Source organism: Neofelis nebulosa, chromosome 3 (assembly GCF_028018385.1).
Source record: "Neofelis nebulosa isolate mNeoNeb1 chromosome 3, mNeoNeb1.pri, whole genome shotgun sequence".
NCBI classification, from domain to species: Eukaryota; Metazoa; Chordata; class Mammalia; order Carnivora; family Felidae; genus Neofelis; species Neofelis nebulosa.
In genome coordinates, this window is record NC_080784.1 from 151,665,565 (window position 1) to 151,687,045 (window position 21,481).

Genomic DNA, 21,481 nt, shown 5'->3' on the forward strand with positions numbered 1-21,481 from the left:
ATTCACCAGTGAAACCATCTGGTCCTGGACTTTTTAGGGAGCTTTTTGATTACTGATTCAATCTCCTTATCAGTAATCAGTCTGTTCAGATTTTCTATTTCTTCATGGTTCAGTCTTGGCAGGTTGTACATTTCCAGGAATGTATCTATTCCTTCTAAGTTGTCAAATTTGTTGGCATTATAATTTATTCATAGCAGCTTCTTATGATTCTCTATTTCTGTGGTATCAGGTGTAATGTCTCTTTCTACTTCTGATTTTATTTATTTGAATCCTCTCTTTTTTTTTTCCTGGTGAGTTTAATTAAAGGTTTCTCAAATTTGTTTATCTTTTCAAAGAACCAGCTCTTAGTTTCATCAATTTTTTCTATAGTCCTTTTAGTCTCTATTTCACTTATTTCTTCTCTGATATTTGTTATTTCTTTCCTCCTGGTAACTTCATTCTTCTTCCAGTTCCTTGAGATGGAAAACTAGGTTATTTGAGATTTTTTTCTTGATGTTAAGATCTTTTGGCATTCATTCATATAAAATTGTAAAGATACTAAAACTATGAGGCAAAACCACTTTGATTCTTCTTTTATATTACTGATGAATTAAATATGACTCTTTCCTGCTTCTATTAATGCAATATACTTTAAATAGCTGAAAGTACCATATACTAGATGCCAGTTTTAATGTTTTTTTCTCCTTAAAGTGATCTACTAGTAGATACATGTATCTACTGCTACTGTAAAATTCTTCCTTATACTTTAGAATCATATAGCTTTTTTATCATTATTATTAAGTTTCAGATCAGGTTTCAGATTAATTATTCAGATAAATTATTAAGTTATGCTTCCAAGAGCTTTCATTAAAGCTCATAATGTGGAATAATATCAATAAAGGACAAGAAAAGGCATTCAAAATATGAATACCTCTTTTTTTTAAAAAGGAAGAAATTTTTTTACTTAGTCTGTCAACTCAGGTCAGGAAGAAATTTAAACTTAAAGATTTCAGAAATATTTTCCTAACCAGTTTTTCCATTCTTGGTACCTTCTACATTCTTGTCTCTTAGGTAGGATTTCTGAAGAAAAACATGAGTCCTATATGTTCTGAGTAAGAAGAGAATAGTTGTGGTTTGTGTTTAATGACAGGTTACTTGTGCAACTTCAAAAGCCATGTAATTGTCATAAATTTACTCATCAGTATTGCATAAAATAAATCTATAAATTCTCTTATGGTTATCATTGGGTCAATTAACCAATGCCTCAATATTTTTATTTTTCTTGTTTTTTTTTAAAGTATATAGTTCCAGAATAATTTATTTTTCTGTAGAAAAATACGTTTAAAACAAGCAAATTAAGGGACACTCGAGTGGCTCAGTTGGTTCAGCATCCAAATTCAGCCTAGGTCATGCTCTTGTAGTTCCCAAGTTCAAGCCCCACGTCGGGCTCTGTGCTGACAGCTCAGAGCTGGAGCCTGTTTCAGATTCTGTGTCTCCGTCTCTTTCTCTGGCCCTCCCCACTCATTCTCTGTCTCTTTCTCAAAAATAAATAAAACATTTTTAAAAACTTAAAGAAAAAAAGCAATTTAAATAAATTCCAGAGAAAAAAATTTAATTATTTCAGCATGAATAAAATATTACAAGGCGATGGTTATTTTGCATCAAAAACTAATATATGCAAATTGGCAAGAGCAAAAGCTAAGAAATCATATGAGAAGAGGGAGTTAATAAGAAAAACTTCTTGGGGCACCTGGATGGCTCAATGGGTTAAGTGTCTGACTCTTGATTTCAGCTCAGGTCACGATCTCACATTTTGTGAGATCGTGCCCTGAGTGGAACTCTGTGCTGACAGTGTAGAGCCTGCTTGGGATTCTCTGTCTCCCTGTCTTTCTGCCCGTCCCCAACTCTCAATCCCCCTCTCCCCCCCCCCCCACCCTCCATCTCAAAAATAAAGAAAGAAAGAAAAAGAAAAGAAAAACTTCTTGGAGAAGCTACCTTTCAAGACAGGTCTTAAAGAAAGCCACAGACATGAACTGAAAGAAATCCATGAAGTATTCTCTGCTTGGTGTTGTACCAGAGCTAAGCCATCAAAATGCAGGCCTTCACAAAATGTCTAGGTACCAGGGAGAACCAAAGTGAAAGTGCTACCCTAAATATTAACTTTCTCTCCAATGTGTGTCCTCAAAAGGACCCCTTAGAAACACAAGTGTGTCATGTCAAAAGCATAAGGTAGATGTTATCACTTATATTTTCCATTGCTCACTCTACCAGCATAACTGTCTAAATATTCTCCCTAGCACATGTCTTGTCCCCTCTTCATTACCAGTGGTCTTTTGTGCTACTATCAAAGCTTAAAGTCAACAATGGCTAAGTATAGAAGAAGCACAAATAAGATCCAAGTAAGTTTGGATTTTTCACATTTCTTGAAATATGCATTAAGATTAGAAAAATGGAGTGAGTTTCTACCTTAAAAACTACTACCTGCATATATAATTGGTTATTAGGTTTAATTAATTTTAAATATTTAATTAATTTTAAAAGGTTTATTAATTTTATTAAAGGATTTTATTAAAAGATGTATTTATTACAATTAACTCTTAAAATATTTTTTAATGTTATCTTCAGAGTCAAAATGGCAGACATATTGAAGATATGTACTGTAAAAAAACTAATCTACATCACTCTGAGGAATGACAAATATATAATGTCTAACCACAGAGATAATTTTCAGTCTAATTAGAAACACAAAGAAAAGCATTTATTGAGGTTAAGTATGCAGCCACGTGACTAATCAAAACCTTCAGTGTGTAAAGAATTCAGCTTTTGTTCATCCACAGTCCAAGTCCACAACTCTGTTCCTTTGCCTTTTAATTCAGACCGGTCTTATTCACACTCCTTTTTGGGGGGGAAGTTAAGGGGCAGGAGATGAAATTATTATGAATGAACTTCCAAGGTTGACAATTCCTGTGTGATAAAACAATTCTAGTAGCTGCCTTGCTCAGTAAATCCATGCCCATTTATAATTTTAAAGTTTTCACAGACCTAACACATGAAAATTTTTAAACATCCCATAAAATACATTCTGTAGCAGAATTCAGTTAATCTCCTCTATATTTTTAATGCTAGAACCCCAGGGAAACTATCTGAAAAGTAGGATTAATCAATTTATTTAGCATTTGGACTCAGGTAAAGTAAAATTCACCTGAGTAGAGTTAAAGCTCAGGATCTATGAAAATTTATATTATAAATGTGTCTACTGCTACTGTAAAATTCTTCCTTATACTTTAGAATCATATAGCTTAGTTTTCATTATTATTAAGTTTCAGATTTTTTAAGGAAGAAAATATTCACTGGATATCAGACTTTTACCAGTACATCCAAATTTGCATATCTTACTTTCTAGTTCCAGAAAGATAGCAAATATTAAATAATTGTAGATTCAAAGCCCATTTAGAAAGCACCTAGGTATCTTTTCTAATTCAGTGTTCAATAATGAGTGAATTATGGCTATTTTTGCCCCCAGTTATTTTTAATAGCTTGACTCCTTTCCAAAAAATGTTTGTCATCAGCTATTCCTAGTTCCCCTGCTACCCCTCAATACTAAGTGACTTTTCTTGGTGCATCCAATTTTCTATGCACAAATCTGCCATAGCACTAATCATATAATATTAAATTATCTACTTAGTTGTATATCTCTTCCACTACACTCCAAGTTCATTGAGGACAGGGTCCATGTCTATTGTCTTTGATTCCTGGCCCATAGGAGAAGATCAGCACACAGTTCCTGAACTGCTTTTTAAAACCGCTTTGTCTTATTACCTATCCTTTGATGGAATCTCCTTTTGGCAAGGGGAATGCCATTGTTTGTTGTCACTTCCTTTATACGTTACACTGTAAACAGAGTACCTTAAGTTACAGAGTTGACTCCTTGATTCAAGCATAAATCCATAAGAGTTCTAGCTTTTGAGTGTGAGCCAAAGACTTACAGCAAACACAAATAGCCACTGCAGTGACTCAATCCAAGGAGTGACAGCTTAAATCACTTCCCCCATTTATTGTACCTGTCTGTCTTTCACCTACCCAAGCAATAGTTATTCTATTAAGCTCTGGTATAATACAACTATTAAAAGCAAATTATAAGTCAAAAACATTTCTCCCCTTTAGCAAGACATACATCAATAAAGAAACCTCAAAGAAAGAAGAAAGTTCTGTGAACATAGTAGAGTTTTCTAAATAATTAGTTCATAAGGTGTAGCATTTAACATTTTTCCGGTCAAGTTACAGGAGTATAATCATTTCCCAGACTTTTGATATGGTTTTATATATTTTACTAACCACACAAAGCTCAAAATGAAACCCTAAAGGTATCATGTCCAATAAAAATTAGCTTCTGGAAGGCAGCTATGAAGGATTAGGTGGAAATGAGCCACCTTTCTGTTTAAGTGGGTGCGGCTCATACCTACTCAGTCCATCTGACAGTTGAATTGGTCCTGCCTTTTTGTTCAAACAAGTTGACTTTCTGGTAAAGAATTCTTTTGTCCCCTTGATTTGTTGTGCAACCTAATGTAAGAGTGTGTAACTATAATTGTCATATATAAATGGATACTCCCTCCTGGATTTATAGAAATGCAAGAGCATAATAAAAATGAACCTCCATTGGCATATATAGTATTTAACCTATAGAGCAACTGATGATTCATTTTTTGAAAAGAAACCCTTAAGTAGAAATGGCTAGTATATTTATAGTTCTTTACATCTGAAATTTGGGGCATAATTGTGATTCACTTGTTCACCCTCTCCCCATATACTTTCATCATGAATTAAACAGGTTTGCGGTTCTGCAGAGATTTGGGGCCCACAACAAAATCATCTATTGTAAATCTCATTCTGAAATATTCCCTAGATGTCTAGGAATGACTAGACAATATTAAAGTCCGCTTTATTACTAATTTTTTTATCCAAAACAAATTGGCATACTTGAGTGTTCTGAATAACTGAAACCACACAAAGGGTATTAATTTTAAAAGGATCAAAATATACCAAAATGCACTCCACACCAAAAAAAAAAAATGCACTGCATAAATAATGTGCATAGTCTCTCCTAGTTATTAGCATTATTTGTTATGCTATCTGGTTATTTCAGTATCTAAGCCTGGTTTCTCAAAAAGCAGAGCCTGAGACAGACTCACATGTGGTATTTGATCTGAGAAAGAGTAAAAGGCAAAAAGCATAAAATAAGGAGGGAGAATTTCCAACATCAGGAGCAACTCTAGCTCCATCCCATAGAATCTTCTGAATTATATATCAGAACTGTGCTCCCCAATGACTAACAGGGGAAGAATTTGTCCATTGACACTCATCTTACACCAGCTCCTACAGAGTTAACTCCTACATTTCCTATTGTCCATCTGGGAATGTCCAGCAGTCCCCTTCTGGCAGAAAGTGAGAAGCTAAGGTGCTAACTTGAGAAGGGCATGTGCCAAATTACTCCTGAGTAAAGTGAATCCAAATCTGTATGAAATCGGTCACCATATTGTGGCTGATTTTAGATATGGCCAAGAGTATTTAAAGTGGTACAAAGACTAATGTTAAATACATTCAGTTACCTGGTGATTTGGAATCAAGATACAGTGAAAGATCACCATTTTTATATATTTTAGTACTTTTTAGGACCCAGACCTTTTTTTCAACTTATAATGGGGAACTTGAGAGTCTTTAGAAACAGAGGAATGAATACTAAGATTTTATTTCTCTCTATGTTAATCCATGAACATAGAAAGCATATAGTCAAAACTGAACAAAATGATTGTTTACAGAATAATGTGTTCCCCAAAACAAAATAATTATTATTAATTAATATTTTAAAATGTTCAGAAATGTAAATATTTTTTTCTTTTTCTTTGACTTTTAGACATTGAAATGCCAACAGCAGAAAATCTTCTCAATACCTGTAAGTTCATTGACAAAGAGTTATTTTCTAATGAAATTTAATTCCTTGGATGGCAAAAAAGAACTTCACTTGACAGTCAATACAGTGTACATAAAGATGTAAGGGAAGCCTGCTTTCAGAAACTTGTAAAAGGATGACTGTGGTTGATCTTAAATTGACTGATACCATGGATTTTAAATGAGGAAGACATTATTACATGCCATAATGGCAGAGGGTATCTAGGGACAAGCAGTGATAATTAAGAACTTAGGATCTAAAACCAGCTACACATCAGTGTTGAGCCCCAGATCATACACTTACCAACTGGGTGAATTTACACAGGTTATTTAATTTCTCAAACCTTCAGTTCCAAGCCATTGTGATGATAAAAGAAGGCAGCACAAGTAAAGTACTTACAAAAGTGTACAGTTCATAATAAGCACTCAGTAGATTTCAGCTATCTGTATTTTTTATTCTGCCTATAAAAACTTCAGGCCTAGGAACTCTCTGTGGAATTCTGATGATACAAGCCAAGTTCAGTGTGTTGAGACTTACATGCAGGCAGCTCCCTTGCTGGCCAAGGCATTCTGCTTCTCTTCTCCCAACCACTGCCCAGGGAAATCTGATCCACAGGGTTGCCAGAACTTGTAGCAGGCTGTCAGAGGAGCACTGCTCTTACCTGGGCAATGAGACTAATTCTGGCAGCTGGAAATCACCCTCCAGAGCCAAGCAACACCAACGTCATTGGTCCTTACTACCTTTCAGTCACAGCATAGTTATTTCTGAGCAACCTGGGCAAAACTTAAACACAAAGCTGTATTGGATTATTTTTCTTTCTGATATATTTTTACTGAACAACCCTCAAGGAACTTAATAAGACATTTTAGGCGTCCCTGGATGGCTCAGTTGAACACCCAACTCAATTTTGGCTCAGGTCATCATCCCAGGGATGTAGGATCGAGCCCTGCATCGATCCCATGTTGGGCTCTGCACTAAGCATGAAGCCTGTTTAAGATTCTCTCTTTCTCTCCTCTGCCTCCCTGCCCAACTCCCACTCTCTCTCTCTAAAAAAAAAAAATTTTAAGACATTTTAAAGTCAATTATTCCAATTAAAAGATTTCGTACTGATACAATCAAAATCCACAATTAAAAATTTGTCAGGTTGATAGAAAAGAGGTATACAAGACAGGAATAAAAACAGTAGTAGGAAAGAGACTGGCCAATTTGTATTCTCTCTAGCCAGAAGACTAAGCAACCATACAGATCAGCATTCTGAATTTGATTTGACCTATCTGAGGTTTTAATTATATTTTAAATAAAAAGTAAGGGGGGGAGGGAGGCAAGAAAAATCAAACAGGGTTGAAGAAAGAATAGAGTTTGGTACATGACAAAGTATGTTAAAATACAGTCATAAACGGGATGCAAGTTACCAGGGTAGGGAGGCTGTAAGAGCTTGGTAGATTCTTTGATGTTTCTGAAAGTATCAGCCATCAAGTCTCCATTATATTCCTTAAATTCTTGAAGTTTACCCTGTGACTTGATATAACAAAAGCTCCAAGGTGTCATGTAAGATTTCAGCAGAGGTAATAACAAGGTAATGCTGCAGAGGTGGCAGCCAGAAACTTAACAGACACAACAACCATGAGTAAATGGGAATTCAGGACAGAAATTAATGGGCAAGTATAAATTAGGCTACAGTTCTGAACAAATGCACAAACAGGAAAGTGGAGTCACACAGGGGAGGTTCTCCAAGCCCACAGAGAAGCATCTTTGTTTTTATATTCCTCTGAAGGAAGTTCAGTAAAGGCCAACTTCCTTTAGGAGTTGTCCAAATGGAAGGGAGGATAGGGAAGAACCATTATACCTTTGGGTTCTGAGTTATTTGTTTTATCCTCTGTAGATTCCATGATAAGGGAGTGGAAAGAAAGGAAAAGAAAAGGGAGTTATAGTCAGTGGGTCAATATGAAAGCTCATTCAAAAATAAAAACCACAAAGGCTCTGCTTCAGCTAAGTGGTTTTATGAAAAGGATGCCTTAACAACCTGAGTTTTAGACTGCATCAAAGAAAACAATCTAGAATCAGAATCAATATACAAATTTAAGGACTTCAGAGGGTTAGTGAAGATCTTTTTAAGTCTGTATGTCCCTCCCCTGTGTTTCTAGTGCCTTTCCACCTTCAGGAAAGAATATCTCAAGACACATCTTAACACATTACTGTGAAGCAGTTGACCATCTAACCTTTCCAATTAATTTAAATGTTCTTGTTCATGATACAAATACCTTTCTCTAATTCAGAGTTGCTTAACCTTAACACTATTAACACTGTAGGCCAATTTGTTTGTTTCAGGGACAGTCCTGTGCCTTCCACATTTTTAGCAGCATCCCCAACCTCTACCAATAAATACCAGTAGTGCATCCTCCACCCCAATTATGACAACCAAAAATATCTCCAGATACTGCCAAATTTCTCCTGGGATTAGGAGTGGAGTGCAAAATTGTCCCTGATTGAGAACCACTGCTTTCATCTATGCCCACTGCACTGATTATGGCAAGTTTTTCTCACTCTAAGTGTTAGGAACATACCCATTACAAAAATGGGTCCTGCAGTCAAATATCATTTTTATTTCAAGATGTCTTATGGGTTATATGATATGGACTTCATTTCTATATACATTTGTTGAGCACCTCATAGGTTATAGGTTCTCTGTGATAGGTTCTAGAAATATGTATATATTTTAAAATATATGGTTCCTGCCCTCTAAAACATTTAATAAGGCTGACAATCTCTAGTAAAAGATACAATAAACTGTTAAGGAACAAGCTCAGTGCTTTAGCTGGAGTAACATGACTTAGTCAAGAGAATCAGAGAGAGACACAATAATAGTGAAGTTGTACTATTACTGCAAATTTGCTTTAAAGACTTAAAGAGTCCAGCAGTTTCTCTGGATCTAAATTGACACTAGAGCATAGTCCTGTTTCAGAGAAGCATTTTACTTTGAGAAAGGGTTGGCTATCTTCATGTGTTATTCCTTTAAGCCAGATGTTATGTATTGTAACTTAAACACTAACACATTTCTGTCTACTCTATCTCTTGTCACTATCCATTGGCATTTGTAGCCATTCACTCTTTCTTATAAATGTTTCAGAGCAATCACTGTGTTAAACAACTGCTCACAAAATTACAAGCCACACATTTTCATATACAACCTAGTAACTGGTTATCAATTATTATCTTCTAAATTCAAACACTTCATTTTATATGCTTCTTATAACAGATCATAGCAAGGTCATACAGACACAGAGAGTTATGTGACTAATGAGGATGGGCAGGTGAAAATGTCAATCTATTTTGGGTGAATTCTCAAAAAATCTCATATCAGCAGTTAGTCCTAACTTCTCCAAGACTATGGGCTTTTCCTCAGTTAACAGTTAATAGTGACGTGTATTACAAGAGTTTGTTAACTATAGCAATGCATGCAAAAGCAATATCAGTATCATTATATGCTAACTAACTCCTTTTGAGCAGGTTGTGGACAACGAACAATAACTTCTTCTGGCAACAAGATAGCAGGGGGCAAGGATGCCCAAGAAGGGGAATGGCCTTGGCAAGCTAGCCTTCAACAGAACAGTGTCCACCGGTGTGGAGCCACTCTGATTAGTAACAGCTGGCTTGTCACCGCTGCTCACTGTTTCATAAAGTAAGCTCTGGACTACATAAAGGCTCAAAGCCACTCATGCACCTGAAAGTCTGAGATACATATCTTTTAAGAACATAGATTATACAACTATGCCTCCAACTATTCAATACTGTGAAGTATACTCTCAAAATTTCTCAATGAATTATCAGTTTTTAAAAAAAGATATATTCAGGGTAGAGCAGGAATTGTCAACAGTGGCACTATTTTATTTGGTCCAAATGATTCTTAGTTTTGGGGTGAGGGGTATCCTGTGCATTATAGAATATTTAGCAGCATCCCTGGTTCCCACCCACCAAATGCCCGTAGCATCCCCCCAGGACTGAAAACCAAAAATGTCTCCAGTTATTACCAAACTGAGTTTCCCTCAGTTGAGAATCACTAAGCTATACTTAATTCATTTTATAAAGAAACTATAAATCCTAAACTGAACACTATTCTTCTATTTCTTTCTCATCATTATTTCATTTGGTCTTATTTATTTAATCATAAGTATTTGAATTCATCCTGCATCCTCCAATATATATTATAGCCCTATTTGAAATTATTATTTATTTAAAGGATACATTATTACACCAAAAGTTTGCTTTGTTTTTACCCTTTTGTTTGATGTTTAATTTTACTAATTTCTATTGGCTTTATGTAGCACTTATTGGTTTTATTTGTAAATAAAAATCCCTCTTAAACTTGAGATTTTGAATATGTTCCAGCAACACTATTTTTCAGTGCTTAATAGATAAACCCTTGATTAACAAATAATAGTAAAAGTCATAAGTATCTTCCTATTTATAGTTTTTAAATATTATAAAAGAGGATTTCTTCTATTTCCTTAATTTCCATAAGTTTACTCTGTCCCATAATCTTGCCCACTTTTTATTTAATCTTACGATCTTGTCTTATCATATTTAGCTTTCTAAATATCCTTGAGTCTTTCTGGAGAGATAAAAGGTAGTTTCCATGGCTTATCTCTTAAAATATATCTTATTAAAAAAATAAAATATAGCTTATTGCATTATTCAAAGTCTATTCATGTTATTATTTTTCTCTTACAGATAGCTTTACTTCTATATGTTAAATGCACTAAGGTATTCAATACATATCTAATTGTTTTAAAACATATAAGATGTTAATTCCTGCAACTCTGAAATATAAGACTTTTAATAAATAAATCTATTTCTTTAGGGCCAGGGATCCCAAAGAATGGAATGTTAGTTTTGGTCTTCTTTTAAGTGATCCACAAACAAAGCGAAGTATCAAGGATATTATAATTCATGAAAACTATCATTACCCCGCACACGATAATGACATAGCTGTTGTGCATCTGTCCTCGCCAGTATTATACACAAGCAACATCCGAAGAGCATGTCTCCCGGAAGCTACTTACACATTCCCACCCAATTCAAATGTGGTGGTCACTGGATGGGGAACATTAAAGTCTGATGGTGAGTTCCTAACCTTCTTCCATTACATGGTTTGAGCTCTAGGAGTTAAAAAAAAAATACTCTGAATCATGACTAAACCTGAGATAGATTTTCTCTGGATCATTTTGAAGAGGATAATGTGCAATGGATTGAAAATTTATCTTCAACCACATTCATATGGAAACTAAAATTTCCTAGAGCTTTTACCATAATTGCCCTTAACAATGGTAGTTTTAATAGAAATGCATTATTGAATAAGTAATTCATTTTCTTCCATTTTCTTCATTCATTATTCAATAAATATTTATCTTGATTACCATCTTTATGCCAAATGCTGGTCTAGGTGGCTTGGATATATAAATCTATAAAATAGGCAAATATTCTTGCCCTCAAAAGCTTATATTTTTAGTAAAAGAAGACAATAACCATAAAATACAATAAATAAGTAGATTACACAGCATGTTTTATGCAGGTAAGTACCAAAGCAAAACAAACAAACAAACAAGACTACAGAGGTTTGGGTATTTTTGACGGGGAGAAATGAATAGCTCTATGTGAAAAGGCAATACTTGAGCAAAGATCATTTAAATATGTGCATTCCCATGACCGTAGTTATGTAAAGATTTAGTGGCTATTTATGTTCATAAATGCATTGGAAAGCAGAAAAAATAAATCTAAAATTAATTTTGAGGTTCAGAATTACAGTAACAGCAGAAAATCTTAAAATGATTATAAAATATAAGTTTTGGAATTTGAATTTTTCATTTTGTTTTCTAACGCATACAAGTAATAAATATAAAATTCCAAAACAATTCAAAAGGGGAAAAAAATCCCATTACACATGGATGAACACACTAAGTATTTCAAATATGGTCATTTTTTAATGTTTATTTTTGAGAGAGAGAGAGAGAGAGAGAGAGTTCAAACCAAGGAGGGGCACAGACAGAGAGGGAGACCCAGAATCCAAAGCAGGTTCCAGGCCCTGAGCTGTCAGCATAGAGCCTGATGCGGGGCTCAAACCCAGGAATCATGAGATCATGACCTGAGCTAAAGTCGGATGCTCAACTAACTAAGCTACCCAGACGCCCCTAAATGTGGTCATTTTTAACAATAGCTTGGTATGTTCATTGCATTACTACTTTGTTACTAAGAAGGGAGACAAAAGCTTAATTAAAACGTAAGTTTTACATTGACTTGGAAATTGTATACAGTAGTACAAATAAACTTAGCCAGAGATACTAATATTGACTTCAGCAAAAAGTATACACTTTTCTTCCTTTAGGAACAAGTCCTAATATACTCCAAAAAGGATTAGTGAAGATTATAGATAATAAAACCTGCAACAGTGAAGAGGTATATGGTGGTGTGATCACACCTGGAATGTTGTGTGCTGGGTTCCTGGAAGGAAGTGTGGATGCCTGCCAGGTAAATCCGCCTATTCTATTTTCAGGATTTTTTCCTTGTGTATTTTAATTCCAATTAATTTGTTCAATTTTCTCAAAAGACTGACAATTTTTAAAGGTTTAAGTTTGTTTTGTAGCCAGAGTAATTAATTAGAATTATATTGCCATCTGATAGGTCCTACTAAAATACTAAAGAGCTAAGCCTCTCTTATGGTTATAAGAAGCTGGGAATAAGACTGGGGAAGAGACTAAGTTTGGAATAAGCAGGAAAAAGATGAAGGGAATTTTGGTAAATTTAGTTGGATTGGCCCTCTTTCACTTAGAAACACTCAACTGAATCCAACACCAAACCTAACGATCATGGAGCTTTCTTAATTTGAGTGGCTTCAACACCCTAAATATTTTATTTATTTAATAATGCTTCTATAGCATCTCCATGTGGTAGCCACTGTTTTAAGCTCTTTACAAATGCGAATTTCTTCCAGTTATGACAATTCTGTGATGTGTGCTTGTACTATTATAAGCCCTATTTCTCAGTTGAAGGGACTGAGACAAAGAAATCAAGTAATTTGTCTAAACTTACACAGGCATTAAGTGTTAGAACCCAGATTTAAACAGAGGATTTGGGGCAGCACAGCCTATATTCTGAATGCTACACTAAGCTGCCTTTCCTTATGCTTAATATGCTTCAAACACCTCTCAGGCTGTTTACAAGCAATAGTCCCAGAGTTAACAAAAGTACTACTCTGGTTATCTAGGCAGGCAGAATCAGGGGTAAATCCAGGACAACCCTTATTTTATTCCTTCATTTCTATGCACTACTATGTCCCATACTCTGTGCTAGGTGCAGGGGAGCTAAACGTTAATAAAGCATTATTCATGTACTCTAGGAGCTAGAAGACATACAAACAAGTACTTGTAATACATAATTATCATCTCTCATTACAGATTCCCATCTTTCCAACTCTCACACTAACCCTATTCTTCAAAGTTATGACAAGCTTAGATCTCGATTTTCTCAATTTACTCTCAGTCCATCACCCTCAGGAATATGACTGTCTTCTAAACTTATGCAGCCTAGAGGTTTTATTATTTCAACCTTTCCATTGCCAGCACCCTAATGACTTCACCATCTTCTACTTCCCCACACCCATGCTAATAATCTCCAACCACAGAGCAATATGACTATTTTATTGGCTCCTATATGTGAACTCCTGAGAACAACTAGGAGAAACCTTGCAGCCTTGTAAACTGGTGTCATATAATCACAGCTGAGTCCTTACCACATTATAGAATTATTGAATGCATCCTTTATATATATATGCATATCCTATATAAGCAACATTTCATTACATTGTTTGAATGTGTCCCTATATGCTCTTGTATTCCTTAACATATGACATTTCCTCATACTAACTAGAAAAAAAGAAATCATGAGAACTCCTTTAATTTCTTTTCTATATGATAAATTTATATTTGTACCTATCCTCGCATTCTAGGCTCAGCACCAAAAAAAATTTCTTCTACTCTTCAAAGCTAATCTTTTCCCTGTATTCTTCATCCATTCTCTATCTATACAGATATTTGTGCTTTACATTAATTTGAACTTTCTTCCATATTTTCCAAACTGTTCCACTCCAACAATATTCTGCAAATACTATCAGATCTCTCCTTTAGTACACTGTACTCTTTCTTTTTCTGTTCTTGGTCAAATTTCTAAAGAATAGTCTACCATCAGTGTTCCATATTCTCAACTTATTCACTCTCTGACCCACTGCTTGCAGGCTTTTGCCCTACCAGTCCAGATTAGCCAAGATGGTCTAATTGCTAAATCTGATACATGCAGAATGGAAGACGGACTGGAAGCAAGTACGCTAGAGATATTATGATCTCTTAAAATATTTTACCTGAGAAGGGTAAAGAGGGCTTCAACTAAGATACAGTAAGAATGAAGAGGCACTAAGACAGGTGGACAAGACTGCGAGCCTGATTAGAAGTGAGGAAGGGTCTGACTCTTTTTTTTTTTTTTTTAATTTTTTTTTTTTCTTTCAACGTTTTTTATTTAGTTTTTGGGACAGAGAGAGACAGAGCATGAACGGGGGAGGGGCAGAGAGAGAGGGAGACACAGAATCGGAAACAGGCTCCAGGCTCCGAGCCATCAGCCCAGAGCCCGACGCGGGCCTCGAACTCACGGACCGTGAGATCGTGACCTGGCTGAAGTCGGACGCTTAACCGACTGCGCCACCCAGGCGCCCCAAGGAAGGGTCTGACTCTTGATCTCAGCTCAAGTCTTGATTTCAGGATCATGAGTTTGAGCCCCGCATTGGGCTCCACACTGGGCATGGGGCCTACTTAAAACATCATTATCAACAACAACAACAAACAACAGGATGAATATTATTCATTTCTATTTGCTTATGGGTCAGCAATGCAACCCCATCTATTTCTTAATTTCTCTGAACTTTCTGTAAAATCTGCTACACAAAGGCTTTGTATGAAAAGTTGGTTGTTTGTGTGTGAAAAAAAAAACAGGGTAGGAATAGGGAAAAGAAAGAATACATGCTAAATTCCATACTTATCCCTGAACAAAGGGAGAGAAGATGTACAGAAGAAAAGCAGGTTTGTGGAGGTTTAAAGTTTGGGGCATGCTAAATTTGAGGTGCTTGTGGAATAACTAGGCATATATGTCCAACGTGCCATTAGAAATCAAAACCTTGAGCTCAGGAAAGAGTTCTGGCTGTACATATATACCTGAAAGTTATTGTCAGCTGGGGAGCAGTTAAGTTCATAAGCAGAGATATAATTGCTCAGATAAAGAATATAAAATAAGAAGCACCCAAGATTTAGAACTCGGGTATAAATGCTCCTAAGAAGCTAACAGTAAGAGATAAGGAAAACTAAGGGGGAAAAATTAGAAATTGGTATCACAGGGTCACAGGAGTCCAGGGATCAGAACAAAAGGGAATAGTCAACAAGTGACACAAGCCATACAGTAAGATAAATGCTGGAAAGAGTGTATCAACTTCAACAATTGTTTATTGGCAAAGTTTAGAAGGTTCATTGGTGGAAAGAAAAACCAATTAGAAGAAAGTTGAAAATAAGACAAAAAAATGGAAATTTCAATATAGACTACTACTTCAAGCCAGTTAGCTGTGAAAGGAAGATAATTAGGGCAATAGAAGAGGTCTTAAGATACAGAAAGGCTGTCATTTTTTCAGACAGGCAAAACTGAAAAAAAAAAAGTGTATATTCCTGGTAGGGAAAGACAGTGGAGGAAATGAAGACGTTATTAGGAAAAGCAAACAAGAAAAGAGAAGATTATTGACAGAACAGTGTCCTTGGTCCAAAGAACAGGTGGGGAGATCAGCCTTAGAAAGAACTAAATACCTCCATTTATCAGACGATAGTAAATATAGATGTGGGCTGATCCAGGTGAGCTAGAAACTCAAAAGAGACAAGGACAAGAAATGGAGAGATTGCTATCTATTATTCTCCACTTACTCTATGAATTTGAAACCAAGAGATTAGGTTTAGAGTCTGGGAACCTGATTTTTAAAAATTGTAAAATAGGCCTTTTGTACTATTGGTAGGAATGTAAAATGGTGCAGCCTCTATGGAAAACAACATGGTGGTTCCTCAAAAAATTAAAAATAGGTTACTATATGATCCAGCAAGTCCATTTCTGGGTATATACTCAAAATAATTGAAAGCAAGGACACAAATAGAGATTTGTACATTTAATTCATAGCAGCATTATTCACAATAGCCAAAAGATGGAAGCAACCCAAATGCCCATTGATAGAAAAGTGGACAAACAAAATGTGGTATATACATAAAATAGAGTATTAGTCAGCCTAAGGAAGGAAATGCTGACACATGCTACAACATGGACAAAACTTGAAGACACTGTGTTAAGTGAAATAAGCCAGTCACAAAAGGATAAATACTGTATGACTCTATTCATATGAGGTACTTGGAGTAGTCAGACTCATAGAGACAGAAAGTAAAATGGTGGTTTCAGAAGCTAGGAAAAGCAGGATATGGGGAGTTATTGTTTAATGGGTATAAAGTTTTAGTTCTGCAAAATGAAAAAAGTTGTGGAGGTGGATGGTGTTGATGATCGCACAGTATGAATGTAGTTAATGCCATTGAGGTGTACATTTAAAATGGTTAAAATAGTAAATTTATGTTATATATATTTTACATAATTTAAAAATGGATGTATATGTATATGTATATAATACATATAATGTATACATATACGTATATAATGTATATGTACATAATACATATGACATACAAAATAAATCAACTGTTTATGTTATTGGTAAGACTTCTGGTCAACAGTAGGCTCTTAGTAGTTAAGTTTTGGGGGAGTCAAAGGTCATGCTCAGAGTTTTGACTGTGCACCTCTAAACCCCTGCATTGTTCAAGGATCATTTGTATGCAGATGATCAGAATCAAGGTAACCAAGGGACTGGTTTCATCCAATAGCTGTAGAAATTATTCAGGATGAAGGGAAGGTCTGGAGCAAAGGAAAAGCCAGATGCTGAAGTGTTCCATCATTCTGAAAGAATGGCCTAAACATCAGTAGATAAAAACCATAAGGAGTATAGAGAGTAGTTTAGCCAAATTATACAATTCTGAAAATTGGAGAGATGTTTACATAAGAATGAAAGAGTAATAATCCAATGCTTGTGGTGGGTAAATATAAACCTTACTTTTTTTCTCAACATCTGGCTGAAAATAGGGGAGTTTAGAAAGATAATAAGAGAATTCTTCAGCACACTGATGATTTCATAAGCAACAATACTTTCAATATCTCTTTTGGGTAATAAATAAGTTGAAATTTTTCATACATGTTTTCCATTATTGTAGTGTTGTATCCAAAGACATGTATTGACATCTTTCATTTAAATAAATGATTATAGGGGTGCCTGGGTGGCTCAGTCGGTTAAGCGTCCAACTTCAGCTCAGGTCATGATCTCACAGTCCGTGAGTTCGAGCCCCGCATCGGGCTCTGTGCTGATGGCTCAGAGCCTGGAGCCTGCTTCTGATTCTGTGTCTCCCTTTCTTTAACCCTCCCCCGTTCATGCTCTGTCTGTCTCTGTCTCAAAAATAAATAACAATTAAAAAAATTTTTTTAATAAATAAATGATTATAAGCACAAAAATATTCTATACTAAAATCATTTTAATATTGAAATATCTAGGGTTTTATTTTCCTTTTTCTATGTCTCCCTGTCTTTATTACAAAGAAAAATAAGCAGTATTTTTACCTTTAAACTATAGTAATTGTATGTATCCTCTTCTCCCTAGGGTGACTCTGGCGGACCTCTGGTTGGTGCAGATTATAAAGGCACTTGGTTCCTTGCTGGTATTGTAAGCTGGGGAGATGAATGTGCTCTTCCAAACAAGCCTGGTGTCTACACTCGAGTAACATACTACCGAGACTGGATCTTGTCCAAAACTGGTCTCTAGTGCAGAAGTTCTTTACAGATTAAAGCTTGAGGGACACCTGGGTGGTCAGTTACTTGAGCATCCTACTTCGGCTCAGATCATGATCTCACGGTTCATGGATTCACGCCCCACATTGGGCTCTCTGCTGTCAGTGCAGAGCCTGCTTCAGATCCTCTGTCCCCCACCCCTCTCTCTCTCTCTCTGCATCTTCTCTGTTGTGCTCACTCTCTCAAAAAGAAATAAACATTAAAAAAAAAAAGAAGCTTGAAAATGATCCCCTGTGAGATATTTGTAATTCCCAAGCTACACGTAACTTAGAATCACCTGTCTTTATGCACATTTAATATTGCAAACATAAAGATATATAATTTTAGAACTGTGAAAACTTTTTGTATACTAGACTTTGAAAAAGGGTTAGTGACAGTAATGAACCAGAACATATTATCTCCCCTATACCTCTCTCTAGACTGAAGGTAATTACATGAGTAAATATGGATTACAGTTTACTAAGGAGGTCTTTTCTGCTGATTTGTAGATCTAGGTCCCTTAGGAAATCATAGAAGAGATGTTAGCAATAAAGTCCCTTCTTAGTATATAAATAATCCCCAGCTGAATCACATCGTTGCTACAAAAATTATATATTGATAGGTTGTAGCCTAATGAATTGCAGTAATATAAAAATTTCCAAAGAAAATCTGTCTACCTGTTTTCTTTCTAGTCTTTGTGCCAATGCTAATCTCTTCTCTATTTATGGCTTCCTCACCTGGACTGACACAAAACAGCATGATAATGCCATGGGGTGCATTGAATAGATCCCAATGCTTTTTGATCTGTCCCTATTTCTCTTTCATATGTAAGTGAGGCCAGAAGATGTTTCTCACATGTACACACATAATAGCAAAATTATCCTCAGACACATGGGCTATGTTTCACTCGGTAAGCTTGAACAGGTAACACTGTATTACATACCTCTAATCTCTTAAAATTCCTCAATATAAATTATCAGCCAGAATAAATAATATGGAAATTTTGCTTTCGCTTCACTTTCCTTTTGCCCATACAGAAACGTTCTAGCTGAGGGTACAGATGTCTATGAATGCACTGTTAGAGCTCATGCTAACTTGCCACATAAACAGGTCAGTTGGCTTTTATCATGAATATAATCTCATGGTGATGCTTTTCCAGACTGCAGTCCACCAGTATCTCTGAAGCAGTTTACCTTTCTCTTTTGTCATCACTGACATCCCTACAGCTACCACTAACAGCTTTCATTGTGATATAAATTTTGTTCACGGGCCCAAAAAATAATTGCATTAATAATAGTAGCTAACATTTATAGACCACTTACGTGCCAGGCACACTTTACATGTATTATTACACTGAACCCTCACAACAACCTTGTAAGGATGATTCCCTTGTAATCTTAATTTTACAGATAAGGAGACTGAAATAGAAGTGAACCTCAGAGAGTTTATAATTGGCTGAGCTGGGATTCAAAATCAGACAATTGGATTCCAGAGTCCACACTGTAAACAACTATGCCCTGTTATGTGATATGGTTATAACTAAGGATCTACCTAGTATAGTATTCTAAAATGTAATATTTGTCATAAATTTTATAGATTAATTCATACAGTAGCCTTATTATTTGATAAATTTAAAAAATATTGTGACATCTCTCTGGGCACGTGTATGGCTTAGTCCCTTAAGCATCCGACTCTTGATATTGGCTCAGGTCGTGATCTCACAGTTTGTGAGATCATACCCCAAGTTGGGCTCTGCACTGACAGTGTGGAGCCTGCTTGGGATTCCCTCTCCCTCTCTCTCTGCCCCTCCCCTGATCACACACACACACACACACACACACTCTCTCTCTCTCTCTCTCTTTCAAAATAAATAAACATTTAAGAAAATATTTTGACTATCTCAAGTTATACATTTACAAAAATTAGTATTTCTACTTTTCAATTTTTTAGAAATTAAGTATGTCCAAAAAGTATATGGATATTGGTCAGGATTCGTTGGTCACAAGTGAGAGAAACTCAACACTACCTTAAGTGAAAAGAAGAAATTTTCAACTCATCTAACTAAAAATCTAGAGATCTACATGTGGCAGAGCTGAAGCTAGATCCAAGGACTCAACAGTGTTTTGATCTCTAGCCACATCTTAACTTTTCTTTCGTCTGTCTTCATTCATAGCCAGATGCTGCCCACTGAGTTAGTAAAGACCTACTCACTGGCTCTAGGATTAGGTTTCCTTTAGTGCTAACGGTGCCACAAAAATAGAGCCCTCCTGCCCTCTGGCTTCAAGTTTTAAAAAAATCCTGAGGATGCCTATAATGAGCATAGGTGGAGGTAAGAGGGGACTTGGTTGACAGCCCCTGTGAGCAGGGTCGGGGGACATCCAAGAAAGAAAAAAATTCGGGCAGACAAAAAACTAATGGTTATCTGTTACCCAGCACAAAATGTGCTATTTTCTGAATCAATACAATGTTATTTCAAATTATATCATCTCATTCTATATTTTCTATATTTTCATGTGTTTATTGTCTTAACTACAGATTTTGTATAAAGCAATGTCATGCTACGTATATTCTAGTTTCTTAGTTTTAAAAAGCAAGATGATTGAGGTGCCTGATTGGCTCAGTTGGTTGAGTGATGCACTCTTGATTTCAGCTCAGGTTATGATCTCAGGGTCATGGGGTCGAGCCCCGCATCAGGCTCTGCACTGAGTGTGGAGCCTGCTTAAGATTCTCTCTCTCCCTCTTTCTCTCTCTCTCTCGCTCTCTCTCTCTCTCCCTCTGCCCCTCTCCCCCATTCACATATGCACTCTCCCTCTCTCTAAAAAATAAAATAAAATAAGATAAAATAAAATAAAATAAAATAAAATAGTGGTGAATGACTAGAAAATGGAAAAGAAGGGTAAAAATTGACTTTAAGATATAATGACTAGGTGAGTGGGAAAATGGGAATATACTGAATGGAAACTAGGGAGACTAGACTGAGGACCACAAATGATGACTGCAAAATTCTTTTTTAAAATAGTCTTCAACAAGAACTGAGCATATGTATCCCTAGCATATATTTGCTTCTAAGGTAAAATGAGAATTATTTAAATCAGTATATTCTTATTCTGATGGAATATTCTATAAATATTTGTGATATATTATTCCCATCGTTTTATTAAGTAGGAATTAGGCAATAGTTCAGTCTTATAAATACAGAGAAATTTACTAGGCTCTCTCTAGAAGTAGCATAGGAAGTAAAATAAGTTTTAAACGCATTTCTTTACTGTTCGCCCAGAAAAAAAACACTATGTATTTAATATTTGTCAAATTATACTAATTGTTTCTAAACTAACTTTAGTGGCACTCAAAGGTACTTCTGCCATGTTGTTATACCTCACTCTGATATAAAATGGAATTAAAGATTGGAAATGTATTTAATTCTGCTAAGAAAAATACTAAACCTTAGCAAACTAAACTGTATGGGGCACATAACAAAATTTAAAGCAAGCAATACTGATAACTTTTTATAAATGACTAATGAAAGGAGCATCAAGGAATTATAAAAGTAAATAAACCACTCTTAGAAAC

General features: G+C 35.6%; 1 protein-coding gene across 1 annotated transcript in view; it reads left to right on the forward strand.

Moving 5' to 3' along the window:
- The window catches only part of LOC131508069 (transmembrane protease serine 11C-like), a 52,985-nt gene extending 34,925 nt beyond the window's left edge, over positions 1-18,060 (forward strand). The window contains exons 6-10 of the mRNA XM_058723336.1: positions 5,891-5,929; positions 9,434-9,605; positions 10,785-11,044; positions 12,306-12,448; positions 17,745-18,060. Coding sequence (XP_058579319.1) covers positions 5,891-5,929; positions 9,434-9,605; positions 10,785-11,044; positions 12,306-12,448; positions 17,745-17,906 — 776 coding nt within the window. The 3' untranslated portion in view covers positions 17,907-18,060. The remainder of the gene's footprint in view (positions 1-5,890; positions 5,930-9,433; positions 9,606-10,784; positions 11,045-12,305; positions 12,449-17,744) is intronic.
- Positions 18,061-21,481: the final 3,421 nt, after the last annotated feature.